Raw genomic sequence first — 15,771 nt, 5'->3', positions numbered from 1 at the left:
AGGGACATTGGGGAGTGCTGGGGACTGTGGCAAACTGGAATGTGACTTTCTCTTTCAAAGAGGACAGCCATTACTTAGGTATAATTTTAGAAAAGCGGTCCATATTTTCATTTTTTTCTTGTGATTTTTTCTAAGAGAAGTCAGAAATTCAGAATTGATATGAAGTTTCCAGATTTTTACAAATTTGGCAACTAATTCAAACATTTTTGAAATAATGCATGGCCCAAAATTACTGCCCAAGAGGGCAAGTAATATATATCTGCCTCCTAATCTAAACCCTGAGCCATAGATTCCAGCTTGTGCACTGTACTTCTTCCAGATTTGATTATGCAAAAGCAGTGTATTCTTACTATACACCAAAGTAAATTTCTGGTTGTATTTGTTTTTGGTTGTTTCATAACCTTACTACAGACTAAGCAACTTAAAACAACACAATTTAGTATCTCAGTTTCTGAAACTCAGAAATCTGGGCATGGCATGACTGCTCAAGGTCTTGCCTGGCTGAAATAAGGATACCAGCAGGGGATAAAGGTTCTCTTCCAAGCTTGCTGGTTGTTGGCAGAATTCAGTTACTTGTAGTTGTAAAACTGGGGTCCCCAATTTCCTGCTACTTGTTGGCCAGGGACTGCTTTCAGTTATTAGATGTCACCTGGAGAGATAGGTCATGGCTCTGTCTGTTTGTAAAAAGATCACATCATTCTTTGAGATTTATCACCACCTCTCCATGTCAGTTTATTCTAGGAACCTCAGACTGCTGGCTGAGTTGTTTGTACGTTGCAGCTATTATGAATAATGCTGCTATGAAATATGATGTACAACTCTGTGTGGACATATGTTTGCACTTGTCTTGAGTATATGCCTAGGGGTAGAATTACTGGTTCATATGGTAACTCTTTGTTTAACTTTTTGAAGAACTGCCAGACTGTTTTCGATAGCAACTGCACCATTTTGGAATCCTAGGAGCAATGTATGAGGGTTCTAGTTTTTCAGCCTTCTTGCCAACACTTGTTATCTGTCTTTTTGATTCTAGCCATCCTAATGGGTGTGAAGTTGTATCCCTTTATGGGTTTGATTTGCATTTCTATCGCTAATTCTTTTTTTGGTGTTGCCCTTTTCATAGATTTGAACAAATGTAAAATGACATGTATCAATCATTGTAGTATCATACAGAGTATTTTCATTGCCCTAAAAATGCTCTGTGCTCTGCCTATTCTTCCTTTCTTCATAGTTTCGCCTTGCCTGGAATCAAAACAGTCTGTAGCCTTTTCAGATTGCCTTCTTTCACTCAGTTATATGCATTTAAAGTTTCTTCTTGTCATTTCATGGCTTGATAGCTGATTTCTTTTTAGTGCTGAATAGCACTTCATTGTCTGGATGTACCACAGTTTATTCATTCACTTACTAAAGTACACCTTGGTTGCTTCCAAGTTTTGGCAATTATAAATAAAGCTGTTATTTATAATATGTAAAACATATACATGTAGGTTTTTGTATGGACATAAGTTTTCAGCTCCTTTGAGTAAATACTTAGGAATGCGATCGCTGGATTGTATGGTAAGACTGTTTAGTTTTCTAAGAAATCCCCAAACCATCTTCCAAAGTGACTGTAGCATTTTTCTGTCCTACAACAATGACTGAGAGTTTCTTATGATCCACACATCTGCCTGCATTTGGTGTTGTGAGTGTTCTGGACTTCGGCTGTTCTAATAAATGTGTAGTGATATATCATTGTTTTCATTTGCATTTCTCTAATGATATATGAGGTAGAGATAAAGCGTCTTTTCATATGTTTAGTTGCTGTCTGTATATCTTCTTTGGTGAAGTCTCTGTTAAGATCTTTGGCCTATTTTTAAACCAGGTGGGTTTTTTTTATTGTTGAATTTTTAGTGTTCTTTGTATAGTTTGGATAGGAGTCCTTTATCAGATGTGTCTTTTGCGTATATTTTTTCCCTAGAAGTGCAGCTTATTGGTTCTTTCTTTCATGGTCCATGCCTTTGGTGTGGTATCTAAAAAGCCATAATCATACCCAAGATCATCCACATTTTTCCTATGTTATCTTCTAGAAGTTTTATAGTTTTGCATTTTAGCTTTAAGATTATTACCCATTTTTTAGTTAATTTTAGTGATGGGTATAGGACTGTATCTAGGTTTGTGTTTTGTTTTGTTTTGTCTTGCATGAGGATATCTAATTGTTCCAATAGCATTTGTTGAAAAGACTACTTATGCTCCATTGTATCACCTTTGCTCTCTTGTGCTTTCAGTTTACTGTATTTATGTGGATCTATTTCCAAGTGTTCTATTCTGTTCCATTGATCTACTTGTCAGTTTGTCACCTTTACCACACTGTCTCTAATACTGTAGTTTTATATAGTAAGTATCGAAGATAGTGTCATTCCTCCAACTTTGTTCTTCTTTAATATTGTGTTGGCTATTCTGGTCTTTTGTCTCTCCATATAAACTTAAATTTAATCAGTTTACACAAAATATCTCCCTGGGATTTTCACTGAGATTTCATAAATCTACAAATCAAGTTGAGAAGAACTGACATCTTGATAATACTTAGCCTTCCTGTACATAAACATGGATCATCTCTCCATTTATTTTGTTATTCAGACTTCTGTAATTCTCCTCATATAGATCTTATGTATGTTTTGTTAGATTTATACCTAAATATTTCATTTGGGGGATGCTAATGTAAATGGTATTGTTTTAAATTTTAAATTTCACTTGTTCATTGTTTTTATAAAGGAAGGCAATTTTGCATTCTTCAACCATGTTATAATTACTTATTAGTTACAGGAGCTTTTTTGTCAGTTCTTTTGGATTTTCTACGTAGATGATCATGTCATCTGTGAATAAAAACAATTTTATATCTACCTTCCTAATCTGTGTATTCTTTCCCCCTTTGTCTTATTGTGTTAGGTCATATGTTCAGCATGATGTTAAAAGAATGGTGAAAGCAGACTTCTTGCTTTGTTCCTGATCTTATTGGGAAAACTTTAAATTTCCCACTGTTAAATACGATGTTAACTGTAGTAGCTGACAGGGGCCAGGGGGTTGTATTTTTTTTTTAATCACATTGAGGAACTTCCCCTTTATTCCTACTTTACTGAGAGTTTTTATCATGAATGAGTGTTGGTTTTGTCAAGTGCTTTTTGTGCATCTGTTGATTCAGTCATGATATTTTTTAGCCTGTTTATATGATGGGTTGAGTTAATTGATTTTCAAATGTTGAACCAACCTGCATATGCGAGATGGATCACACCTGATCATGGTGTATAATTCTTTATATACATTGTTGGATTTGATATGCTAGCATTTCATTAAGGACTTGCATCTAGTTTCAGGAGAAACATTGGTCTGTGGTTTTCTTGTAATATTTCTGGTTTTGATCTTAGGGTGTTGCTGGTCTCGTAGAGTAAGTCTGGAAGTACTCCCTCTGTGTCTATCCTCTGAAAGAGATTGTAGACAATTGGTATAATTTCTGCCTTAAATGTTTCGTAAAATTCACCAGTGAATCCATTTGTGCCTGCTGCTGTTTCTTTTGAAGTAGTATTAATTACTTATTTAATTTCTTAGATATAGGCCTATTTAGATTGTCTGGGGTTTTTTGTTTGAGTTTGGCAAATTGTGTCTTTCAAGGAGCCTGTCCATTTCACATGGGTTATCAAACTTGTGGACATAGAGTTGTTCACAGTATTTCTTCATTATCCTTTTAAATATCCATGTGATCTATAGTGATGTGTCCCTACTTTCATTTCTGATATTAGTGATTTATGTCCTCTCTTTTTCTTATTTAGCCTTACTAAAGGTTTATCAATTTTCTTTTCAAATAACCTGCTTTAGGTTTTATTTTTTTCTATTGATTTTTCTGTTTTCAATTTTATTGATTTCTGTTCTAATTATTATTTGTTTTCTTCTACTTAGTTTGGATTTAATTTGCTTTTCTTTTTCTAATTTCCTAAGGGCTAATAATTTTTAAATACTTTTATTTTCCTGGACACATGGATTCTTTTAGACTATAATCCAATGTTTCAATTGTATTATGGTGATTAAGATAATATTTGTAATTTTGTATATGTATTCACAAACTGTGTTTTGAGATACCTCTCATTTACTCATGAGAAACTCAATAGATATTTTGGCTGACTTTGAGAGCCATCAGCAGAACCTATAATTGTTGTCAATTATGTGCTTTATTTTGATTTAGGAGCACCTTTCAATGGCTAAACTGGGGAAATAGTATTAAAAAGTTAAAAACTATATGAGAAGTGGACCCAAAAAAACCAGAATTGTCTTCTGGTTAGTTGGGCCCCTTGTAGTACAAGCTTCCCCACTAGGTGAGTGTTCTACAAACCCGTCTGTATCAGTGTACCAGTTGGCATTGTTGTGAGAGGCTGCATTTGGCTTCAGTGAATTTAAGACTCTTTCAATGCATTTGCCCATGTCATGATGGGTGATATAGGAGCACATCTGCCCACACCACCCTAAATGTTCAACATTTTTTAACCAAAAATGGCATGATGCTCATGTCTTACCCTCCGTATTTACCTGATCTTGCCCTGAGCAACTATGTTTTTTGCTTCTCTCAAATGAGAAAAGTGCTCAAAGAGAAATGTTTTGCCAATGTGGAAGAGGTGAAGTAAAAATCACCAGAAGCACCTGGCATCAAAATCAGTGAGTTCAAAAAGTGTTTTGATCAGTGGAAAAAATATCTCAGTAGGTACAGTGCATCAAATGGGGAGTGCTTTGAACATGACTGTAGTTTAAACATGTAAGAATAAATACACAATTTTTTATAAATAAGTTCCAGGTATTGGGGGGGGGTCCCCTCTCATCTTGCCCAGATGAGGAATGGTTTTTCTTCTTCCTTCCCCAGAGAATTCTGCCATGTACATGCATTATTTGTATAATGGGTAAAACCTATGATCAAAGGAGAGCCAAATGAGGAGAGGGAGAGTCGTCATCTTGGCTGTTAATAGCAGGTGAAGGAAGGTGTTTATCTTGTACATTTTGTTTGATTTTTTCTTAGAGAGGGGAAGGGACGGAGAAAGAGAGGGAGTGAAACATCAATGTGTGGTTGCCTCTCATGCACCCCATACTGAGGCACTGGCCTATATGCCCTGACTGGGAATCGAACTGGCAGCCCATTGGTTCACAGGCTGGTGCTCAGTCCACTTAACCACATTAACCAGGGCTATCTTGTATATTTTGAATTCATTTAAGCACCTACAAGGTCAGCTGTTGTACTTCTCTTTTTTTTGTTCTTCTGTTTTTTAAATTGTAATTATCCATTCTTTAGCACTGCCTTTTGAGTTTCACAGAGCAAAGGTGGATTAAAACAAGAAAGGAGAAGGGTCGTCAGTGAACATGTATAAAGGACCCATGGACAAAGACAATGAGGGAGTAGGATTGAGTGTGGAGGGTAGGGGCGGTTGGAACATGGGAGAGTGGCTCAGGGAAAATGGGAACAACTGAAGTTGAACAACAATAAAAAAAAGAAAAGTTTTTAACAAATAAAAAGTCAAAATATCAACAACAATATTGTGGAACTAAATGACACATTACATCAAATGGACTTAACATCAAATAGACTTAAATATATAGAAGTTTCATCCCCAAGAAGCAAAATACACATTCTTTTCAAATGCACATGGAATATTTTCAAAGATAGACCACATGGTAAGACACACAAACAAGCCCCAACAAATTCAAGAAAATTGAAATTATAACAAGCATTTTCTCACACCACAAGGGCTTAGAACTGGAAACCAACCTCAAGGAAAAAATTTAAAAAAATTCAAGTGTATGGAGATTGAATAGCATGCTATTAAACAATGGATGGGTCAATAATGAGATCAAAGAAGAAATCAAAAAGTTTCAGGAACCAAATGAAAATGAACACACAACAGTCCAAAAGCTATGAGACACAGTGAAAGCAATCCTACCAGGGAAGTTCTAGCAATACAGACCTACCTAAAAAAGATAGAAACATTTCAAATAAACATCTAAACCCTACATCTTCAAGAACTGGAGAAACAACAACAAACACTGCACAGAGCAAGCAGAACAAAGGAAATAATCAAGATCAGAGCAGAATTGAATGACATTGAGTCTGAAAGAACAGTTTAAAGGATCAACCAATCCAGCAGCTGGCTCTTTGAAAAGATAAACGAAGTCGACAAGCCTTTAAGCCGACTCATCAGGAAAAAAAGGGAGAGGACCCAAATAAATAAAATCAGAAATGAAAGAGGAAGGATAACAACTGATACCACAGAAATACAAAGGATTGTAAGACATTACTATGAACAATTATATGCCAATAAATTTGAAAGCCTTGATGAAATGGACAAATTTCTAGAAAAATATAACCTTCCAACACTGAATGAAGAAGAAGCAGAAAGCCTGAATGGACCAATAGCTGTTGAAATTGAAGCAATAATCAAAAAACTCCTGGCACACAAAAACCCTGGACTGGATTGTTTCACAGGAGAATTTTACAAAACAGTTAAGGAAGAGCTAACCCTTGTCCTTCTCAGACTGTTCCAAAAAATCCAAGAAGAGGGAAGGCTCCCAAACTCCTTTTATGAGGCCAGCATCATCCGAATCCAAAACCAGAGAAAGACCCAACAAAGAAGGAAAACTACAAGCCAATATTGCTGATGAACAGAGGCACTAAAATCCTCAACAAAATATTGGCAAACCACATCAGCAATACATTAAAAAGATCATCCACCATGATTAAGTGGGATTCATCCCAGGGATGCAAGGATGGTACAATATTCTCAAATCAATAAGCGTTAATACATCACATAAAGAAAAGCAAATACAAAAATCACATGATCATATCAATAGATGCAGAAAAAGCATTTGATAAGGTATAGCATCCATTTATGATAAAAACACTCAACAAAGTAGGAATAAAAAGGGCATACCTCAACATAATAAAGGCCATATATAAAAAACCTACAGCCAACATCATACTCAATGGGCAAAAACTAAAAGCTTTCCTACTAAGATTGGGAACAAGACAAGGTTGTCCACTTTTACTACTTCTATAACACAGTATTGGAAGTCCTAGCCACAGCGATCAGACAAGAAAAGGAAAAGGCATCCAGATTGGAAGGAAGGAAGTAAAACTGTCATTGTTTGCAGATGACATGATAGTGTATACAGAAAACCCCATACACTCCACCAAAAAATTATTCGACCTAATAAGTGAATTTGGCAAAACAACAGGATACAGTCAATAGTCAGAAATCAAAGGTATTTTTGTATACCAACAATGAAATATCAGAATCAGAAATCAGGGGGAAAATCCTGTTTGCTATGGCAACAAGGAAAATAAAGTACCTAGGAATAAATCTAACCAAGGAGGTAAAAGACTTGTACTCAGAAAACTACACAACACTGAAGAAAAAAAAATAAGGAAGACACAAATAAATGGAAGTATTTACCATGTTCATGGATTGGAAGAATTAACATTATTAAAATGCCCATACTACCCAAAGCAATTTATAGATTCAATGCAATTCCTAATAAAATCCAATGACATATTTCAGATAAGGAACAAACATTGCAAAATTTATATGGAACCATAAATGACCCTGAACAGCTGCAGCAATTTTGAGAAAGAACAATAAAGTAGGAGAGATCACAAAACCTGACATCAAACTATATTACAAGGCTACTGTAATCAAAACAGTCTGGTGCTGGCATAAGAACAGACCCATAGATCAATGGAACAGAATCGAGAACCCCAAAATAAAGCCATGTCTTTATGGTCAATTAATATTCAACAAAGGGGGAAGAAGCATAAAATGGAGTAAAAATAGCCTCTTCAACAAATGGTGTTGGGAGATCTGGACAGCTACATGCAAAAAATTGAAATTCAACCACCAACTTACACCATACACAAAAGTAATCTCAAGATGGATAAAAGACTTACATATAAGGTCATGACACCATGAAAGTTCTATAGGAGAACATAGGAAACTCTCAGATATCCCTTGCAGCAATATTTTCACTGATATGTCTCCTAAAGCAAGGGACATAAAGGAAAGAAAAAACAAATAGGACTACATCAAAATAAGAAGCTTCTGCATGGCTAAAAAAACATAAGCAAAATGAAAAGGGAACCAACCATATGGGAAAATATATTTGCCAGTGATACCTCGGACAAGGCTTTGATCTCCAGAAAACATAAAGAACTCACATGACTCCACTCTAGGAAGACAAACAATCCAATTGAAAAATGGGCAAAGGATCTGAACAGACATCTCTCCAAGGAGGACATACACAGGGCCCAAAGACATATGAAAGGATGCCTAGCATCAGTAGCCATCAGAGAAATGCAAATTAAAACCACAGTGAGATATGAGATACCATTTCACACCAGTCAAAATGGCCATCATAAACAAATCAACAAACAGCAAGTACTGGCAAGGTTGTGGAGAAAAAGGAACCCCAGTACACTGTTGGTGGGAATGCAGACTGGTGCATTCACCGTGGAGAACAATATGGAATTTCCTCAAAAAGCTAAAAATGGAACTGCCTTTTGACCCAGCAATTCCACTGCTGGGGTTATACCCCAAGAACCCCAAAACACCAATTCAAAAGAACCTATGCCCCCCCAATGTTTATAGCAGCACAATTTACAATAGCCAAGTGCTGGAAACAACCTAAGTGTCCATCAGTAAATGAGTGGATCAAAAAACTACGGTACATTTACACAGTGGAATACTATGCAGCAGAAAGAAGGAGCTCTTACCCTTCCTGACAGTATGGAGGGGACTTAGCCTTATAAAGGGACAGAGCCTTATGGTAAGTGAAATAAGCCAGGTGGTGAAAGACAGATACCACATGATCTCACCTATAAGTGGAAACAAATTAACAAAATAAACAAGCAGGGAAAATATAACTATCAACACTGAAAGAAAAAAGAAACTGACAGTAATTGGAAGGAAGGAGGCAGGAGGGAGGGGGATAAGGAGGGAAAAGAAGGGGAAGGGTCAAGTCAAGGAACATGTATAAGGGACCCATGGACAAAGCCATAGTGTGGAAGGACTGAAGGTGGGAGGTGGGGGTGGGTGGGGCGGGGGAAAGTGGTTGCAGGAAAATGGAGATAACTGTACTTGAACAAGAATAAAAAAAAAATTCTGAAAAAAAATAAAAAGTCAATATATATGTAAAAGACCAAAAAAATGTTTTGTTTCTACCACAGATTGAATTTACTCACATTTTGGAGGGCAACATAATTCCAAATAAACAAATGGTGAAACTGACATGCTCATAAAAAATTATTCTATGGTTCTGTCCCTATTAAAAGGGTTAGCAAGTTTTTTAAAACATTATTTCACTTTTAATAATACATTTTTATAGACATCTTTGTATGGCATGATAGGTATTCTTTAAATATGATCTTTTTCCTTTTCACCTTAAAGGATCAGAAAGGTCATTATTTGTATTGAGCACTTTAATCAGCCTTGTAATACAATCACACATACATACATACATCCTTACATGACAAAGAAAGCGACTACTGATGAGCCCAAATGAAACTGTTGTTCATGTATACAAAGGTTAATCTTGTGTAAAGATGCTAGTTGACATAATTTCTCTTGCCTTTAACTATTCCCATTGGGCCAAGAGATGTAACTTGATAGGCACTGGCTCTGCACATATTTGGGTTTGCTAACAAATTATATAACATTCAATAATATTACCATTTGAGTTAATATTTCTAATAATGTGATATATATTTCATATCTAAAAATAATACAGTGTTTACTACAAGCCAGCGGGGAATGGCAAGAAATATTCCAAGTCATGAAAAGCAAAAGTCTGCAACCAAGACTGCTCTACCCAGCAAGGCTCTCAATTAAAATGGAAGGCGAAATAAGGAGTTTCCCAGACAAAAGAAAGTTGAAAGAATACACCTCCACCAAACCAGCACTGCAAAATATGCTAAAGGGACTGCTTTAAGAAGATGAAGAAAAAGAGTCTATGAATACTCAGTTCCTTTCACAGTCCCCAATACTTGATATTACCAATATTTTTAGTACTTATTAATCTGATCGGGACAATGATGTGTTATATTAATTGTTCCTTTATTATTTGTTGAAACTAAACCTGTTTTTGTATATTTCTTGCCTATTTCTATTATTTTGAAAAAGCTTTAAATGACTTTTTGGTATTCTTTATTTTTTGATTAAATGTTTGTAGAATTTTTCCCTAAAAAAAAACAAAACAAAAACGATTAACCCTTTTTTAGATGTGTTGCAAATACTTCCTATTCTATTACTTGTCCTTTAACATTTTATATATGTATATAAAATATTATATATATAAAACATTTTACATATATATATAAAAAACTAAAACTCCTTAGATTTTACATATTGATTTTTAACTCACCTGAATATTTTTTGTATAATGTGTGAAATAGGGCTCTATATTTGTTTATTTCATATAATAGTGGGTCATGTACCTTCTTTGTTGAATAAGCTTTATTTTCACCATTGATTTGAAATATCAATGTAACCATATATTACATTGTTAGACCGCTATATACATTTGTTTCTAGAATGCTCATTTTATTTCATTGACCTACTTGGTTATTTCTGTGCTCGTGTCATGTTTTAATTGCTGAGACTTTATAATAGATTTAAGTTTTTTAATATTTTATCATGGATTTTGGCATTTAAAAAGAAATAAAATAGTCTGCATTTTAAAAAAAGTAATATGATATCTAATATTTATCCTCTTAACTAGACTATTTCTGAGTTACTTGGTTGTAAAAAACAAGTCTAATGATTTAATCATCTTTCTTTCTGCATATTCAGATAATAATTGGTAGAGTTCTTTGATAATGTGTCATTTTGCTTGAATGTTAAAAATATAACTACTTTATAATTACATTCCATATTTAGATATAGGAGGTGTTGGGGTTTTTTTTGCACAGCTGATGTTTCTAAAGAAAGAACAGATGAGCAAGATGTATTTTTTATTGAAAACCATAGCACCTAAGACAAGCATATGTGTTTACCTTTATGTTTGGTATTTATTCATTAAATTGCTAAATAAACTGAGAAGTTATAGACTGAGGTTTGTTTGTTTCTTTTAATTTCAATATAAATGATTACCTAAAGTGATTGACCTGAAGTTCAACAGTTCTTGGAAAAAAAATTGAGAAGGTTCAAAAAAGGTTTGAGAGGTGCCCTGAGGTCAGGAATCTAGGTGCACCTGGTGGGGAACATGTTAAGAATGTTACTGATTGACTGTTCAATTTATTTGTGAGCCATTTGACTGCAGGAAATGCTTAATTTAAAAAAAAATTTCTTACTACTTTAAAGAGTATACAACTATGTTTTGCAAAAACACTGAATCTTTAAAAGGTCAGTGATGTCATGCTATTTTTTTTTTTAATCATTTGAACAGTTATTACTTCGCTTTTTTTTCCTCCAGACTAATGGGATTTTTAAACACTAAACATTCTAGTTACCATTTTATACTGTTTAGTACACCATTAGGTATATTATTCTTATTGTGTTATCTACATTGACTTCATGAGAAGCACAACAAACATCTGCTTTTCTTTCATTTTTAGGCAAATACTGTGGTCTGGGGTTGCAGATGAACCACTCAATAGAATCCAAAAGCAATGAAATTACTGTTCTGTTCATGAGTGGAATCCATGTTTCTGGACGAGGATTTTTGGCTTCATATTCAGTTATAGATAAACAAGGTAATTTTCACTTTATACTATGGCTCCTGCATTTTATAACATCTTAAAACAAAAATGAAATATTTCTTCGAGTACCTGTTATCTAAATTTGGGATAGAGTAGAAAGGCTGAACAGTTAATAACAAGTACATAAATATGACAAATAAATTTAGATCAGTTTTAGAGTCTAATCATTAAAAATGTATTAACTTTTATATATAAAAGTCCATATACTTCCTTATCCTTAGTAAAGGAAATACTGATTTTTTACTCTTTATAATATGGGAACAAAAACAATAATAACTTCAAAAATCAATCAATTATTGAAATGTAGTATATCAATTTAAAGCTGTATTATCTACATTTTATCATTTCATCATACTGTGTTAAAGACAATATTACCATTTTTCTTAACAGAGTCTCATACCACCAGGAGTACACTGACTGGTATCTGAGACATTATAAAATAAACATAAGATATTTTTTAAAAATTTAATGTTTAGAATCTGAAGGATGGGCTAAAATCAAGGCTATTAAGTGGAATAAAGTGCACAGTTGATCCGAATCTCTGAGATGCAAGACTTGCATGAAATCTCTCTTGTTTTGGCTGTTTGGTATGGATTCATTCCCCTCTACCATTAAGGGTACTGTGGTGAGGAAAGTTAAGAAATGTTACTAGTACAAAGATATATCAAAACAATTATTTCAGTATTCAACAATAATTTATCTAAGTTTGCCATTTAAAATTTAAAAATTTTTTTAATTGTATACATGAGAAAATTGTCAAGAACCTCCAAGATCCTCCCAGGTGCAAAAATGCTAAGCACCGGAAATGACCAAAGGAAATGCAAACTGTTCCTTCTCAGCTGTGGTCGGTTTAAAATAAATACTATATATTTCATTAAAAGTTTTATATAGAATGTGATAGAGAAGAAAACCATTCTTTGTGAAGAGGAGTCTGCTTCCCTTAGTTTCTAAGCTGTGGAACAAGGTATGAAGGCTAACCCCTCAGGGAGAGTGAAAAAGAAAACTCATTGGATAGAATAATGGAAAGAGAAGAAAATTATACTAATGAATATTCATTTTTTGACAGAGCCAGGAAAACTAAGGCAATGTAGTGTTGTGGAAGGGGCACTCTGTAGCCCTGGAATTAAAACCAGGTGACCGCTAGCCAGTCATTTGACCTCTGCGAACTTCATCTGCAAATGGATTAGTTATGAGGAATAAATCTACATGTATAGTGTCTGCAGGTGCACAACATAGTAGGCACAAAACAAATGCTAGTTCCCCCCATTCACCACTGTATACAAACATCCATTTTCCCTATCTGCTAACATCAAAACAGTAAGGAAAAAATATTATATGATGCTAGATTTTCATCTTTTCAGTTTTATTTTCTGAAAGTCTTTGGTTGATAGGTGAAAGGATAGAAAATAAATGTTAGTTTGCTTCTTATTCTTAAGTTTCTTGGTCTTAATATCAGGGTAAATTATTTTGCTTCATATTTTCCCCCTTCTGTCTTTGTTATTTATTGAGATGAAGGTTTTTGGAAAATAAGTATTTTCTTTTTTAGAAAAGAGAAGTTCTTACATTGAATATTTAAATTTGGATCTTTTTGATCCATAGGTATTAAAGTTGCTTAAGAATTGACAGTGATTTCAGATAACAGAATCACTATATTGTAAACTTGTATACATTTATGCCAAAATCCAAATAGCTATGACATTCTTTTACATGAATTTTTGCTTCCATAGTTTTTAAAAAAATTTCTACCATAATCAAAGTTATTTATAGTAACACTTTCAAATCTTACAGTTATCTTGGGACATCCTCATTTTACAGATCTCTCCTGAGGGTTTTTTTTTTTAAATATCCTTGTTTTTTATCCAATGAGCATTTATTTTATTTGAAGTTGAGTGAATTGGCTAAATTCAAGAGAATGTGGATTAAATTTCTTACTACTACTTCTTGGGTGGCCTTTTAGTCACAATTTATTATAATGACTCATTCATTTGAAGGCTGGTTGGCTTTGGTTGAGAACTTCAGTTTATTTCCATCCAGGAAACTTAGCTGCCACACTGAATTCCGTGAATATTTTCAAGGAACATCGCTACAGGTCCCCAGTTTAGCGACCTAGTTGAAGGTTTAGAGTTTTGAGAATGAAGATTGTGAAAAACCTTGCTTCAACAGCTTCTTCATTTGTTAATCTCTCACAAAGACTTGTTCATGTAATAGACTGTGTGATAGAGTCCTGATTTTTTGTGAAATAGACTGATTTTCATTACTTTATGCAAGAGCCCATTGTAAAATTCTTTTCGTTTGAATGCCTTATTTCCTGCTGTATGATTGGCATTGAGAAAATAGCAGTAAATAATACAGATACAATCATACCTTCATGGGCTTTGCATACAGGGTGGGAAAAAAGATATCAAACACATAATTACTTTAATCGTAGTTATGTTATAATGTACAATTAAGTCAGTAAGTACAATGAAGGATACATTCAACAAATAGAGGGCCAGACGGGTATGGGGAGCGGAAAAATGAGAAGGAGTGAAGTTCTCCTGAGGAAGTCACTTTTAGTGACTTCTGTCATCTGGGGTGAAGTGAATGCATGATGAGTAGGTCACATTATTCAGAACTTGGTAGAAAATGTAGGGGTTGAAGCTTGACTGGATTTATTTTTTGTAACTTTCATGGCTTTATTCTCCTCTGTTATTTTTAATGGTCTTTGAGCAGTAGTTTTTAGTATTTTTTATTACCAGTTACTTTTTAAATGTTCACCTGTGAACCTCATTTTGAAAGATTGTATCGACCAGTGAAAAGAGAAGTTTTTCCATTTTCCCATTGGATAGCAGGCAGGAACATAAAAATAATAATCAACACTTTCAGTAATTATGAGAGGAATGGGATTTTTACTTGGAGTTAGTATAATTCCATCAAATTCCAACTAGACTCTCTGAAATGGAATTTTTTACCTGAAAATTGAAGATATGTGTACCTTTAAGATAGTCTGGATTCCATATTCATGACAACTATTTAGAAGTTCTATAGAGAAAAACTCTAAAGTTACTGCTGGTCTAACTGAGAGACAGAAGAACCAACATGTTATTCAGAAGTCCAGACTCAGTAACTCAGGTCATTTAATCTAGTATGCTAATAAATGCTATTGACATTTTCATTCTAAAACATAAACCTAAAAATATAGCATTTACCATTGATACTTGAAAACTATTATAAATTTTATAAGTTGAGTGACCTAAATTTTTAGTTTTGAATCTGTTCAACATTGGCCATTTTCTAGGAAAAGCTCAACATTTCTAGAATCATTCTGGGCAATGATTTTTTAAGTTATTTTAGTTTTAGAATAGGGAGCTCAGAAGACATATCTGCATTTGCATTGAAAGCTTCAAGCCCTTCATGTTTCTGTTACGTGCTGTAAATTGGGTGGTGAATCTGTGCACAGTGAAAAGAAGTAGTGTGATATTTCTTTTGTGCAACATGAAATCATAGCATAGCATTACTTTAGATTTCACTGATCCAGAGTCTAAAGTTTGCTTTTATGTTTGTGAGGAAAAATTGTAAATAGTTTTAAATATCATGTGAAATAAAATGATCCAGTATAGATATTAACATGCTTCCTAATTGGAACTCATAAACACTTGTTCACTCATTGCCTGCTGACCCCTTAGAACCTGAGGACAGCATGCTTAAGACTTGTGAACAGCTGGGCCTGGGAAATATTTCCATTTGACACTGTTATTGTTCCTATATATTATATTATTTTTAGAGTTAACATCAATAGCGTAACAATTTTCTGATTGCCACATTCTTTAACAATTCTTTTTGCAAATATTTTCTATCTTATATCAGATTATATCAACTTATAAATGGAACATAGGGCAAAAAAGAAAATTTTCTAATACAGTCCAGATTTCTGTAACTGGTTGTGTTTTTTTTTTTTTTCTTCACAGAATGTTTTTGGTTTGGAAAATAGAGCATGAATTCCTTAGACTGTTTGCTGCTGTAATTGTACAATAAATTTA

The 15,771-nt window shown here is 34.0% G+C and overlaps 1 protein-coding gene across 1 annotated transcript in view; it reads left to right on the top strand.

Annotated features, from left to right (window-relative positions):
* DCBLD2 (discoidin, CUB and LCCL domain containing 2) overlaps nt 1-15,771 on the top strand; it is a 98,360-nt gene that overhangs the window by 45,763 nt on the left and 36,826 nt on the right. Inside the window, exon 3 of the mRNA XM_054577352.1 lies at nt 11,609-11,746. Coding sequence (XP_054433327.1) covers nt 11,609-11,746 — 138 coding nt within the window. The remainder of the gene's footprint in view (nt 1-11,608; nt 11,747-15,771) is intronic.

Source organism: Pteronotus mesoamericanus, unplaced genomic scaffold (assembly GCF_021234165.1).
Source record: "Pteronotus mesoamericanus isolate MK-2021 breed Mesoamerican mustached bat unplaced genomic scaffold, CSHL_Meso_final contig_42, whole genome shotgun sequence".
Taxonomy (NCBI): Eukaryota; Metazoa; Chordata; class Mammalia; order Chiroptera; family Mormoopidae; genus Pteronotus; species Pteronotus mesoamericanus.
The sequence above is the reverse complement of the archived record's forward strand: the minus strand, read 5'-3'. Positions and strand labels throughout refer to the sequence as shown.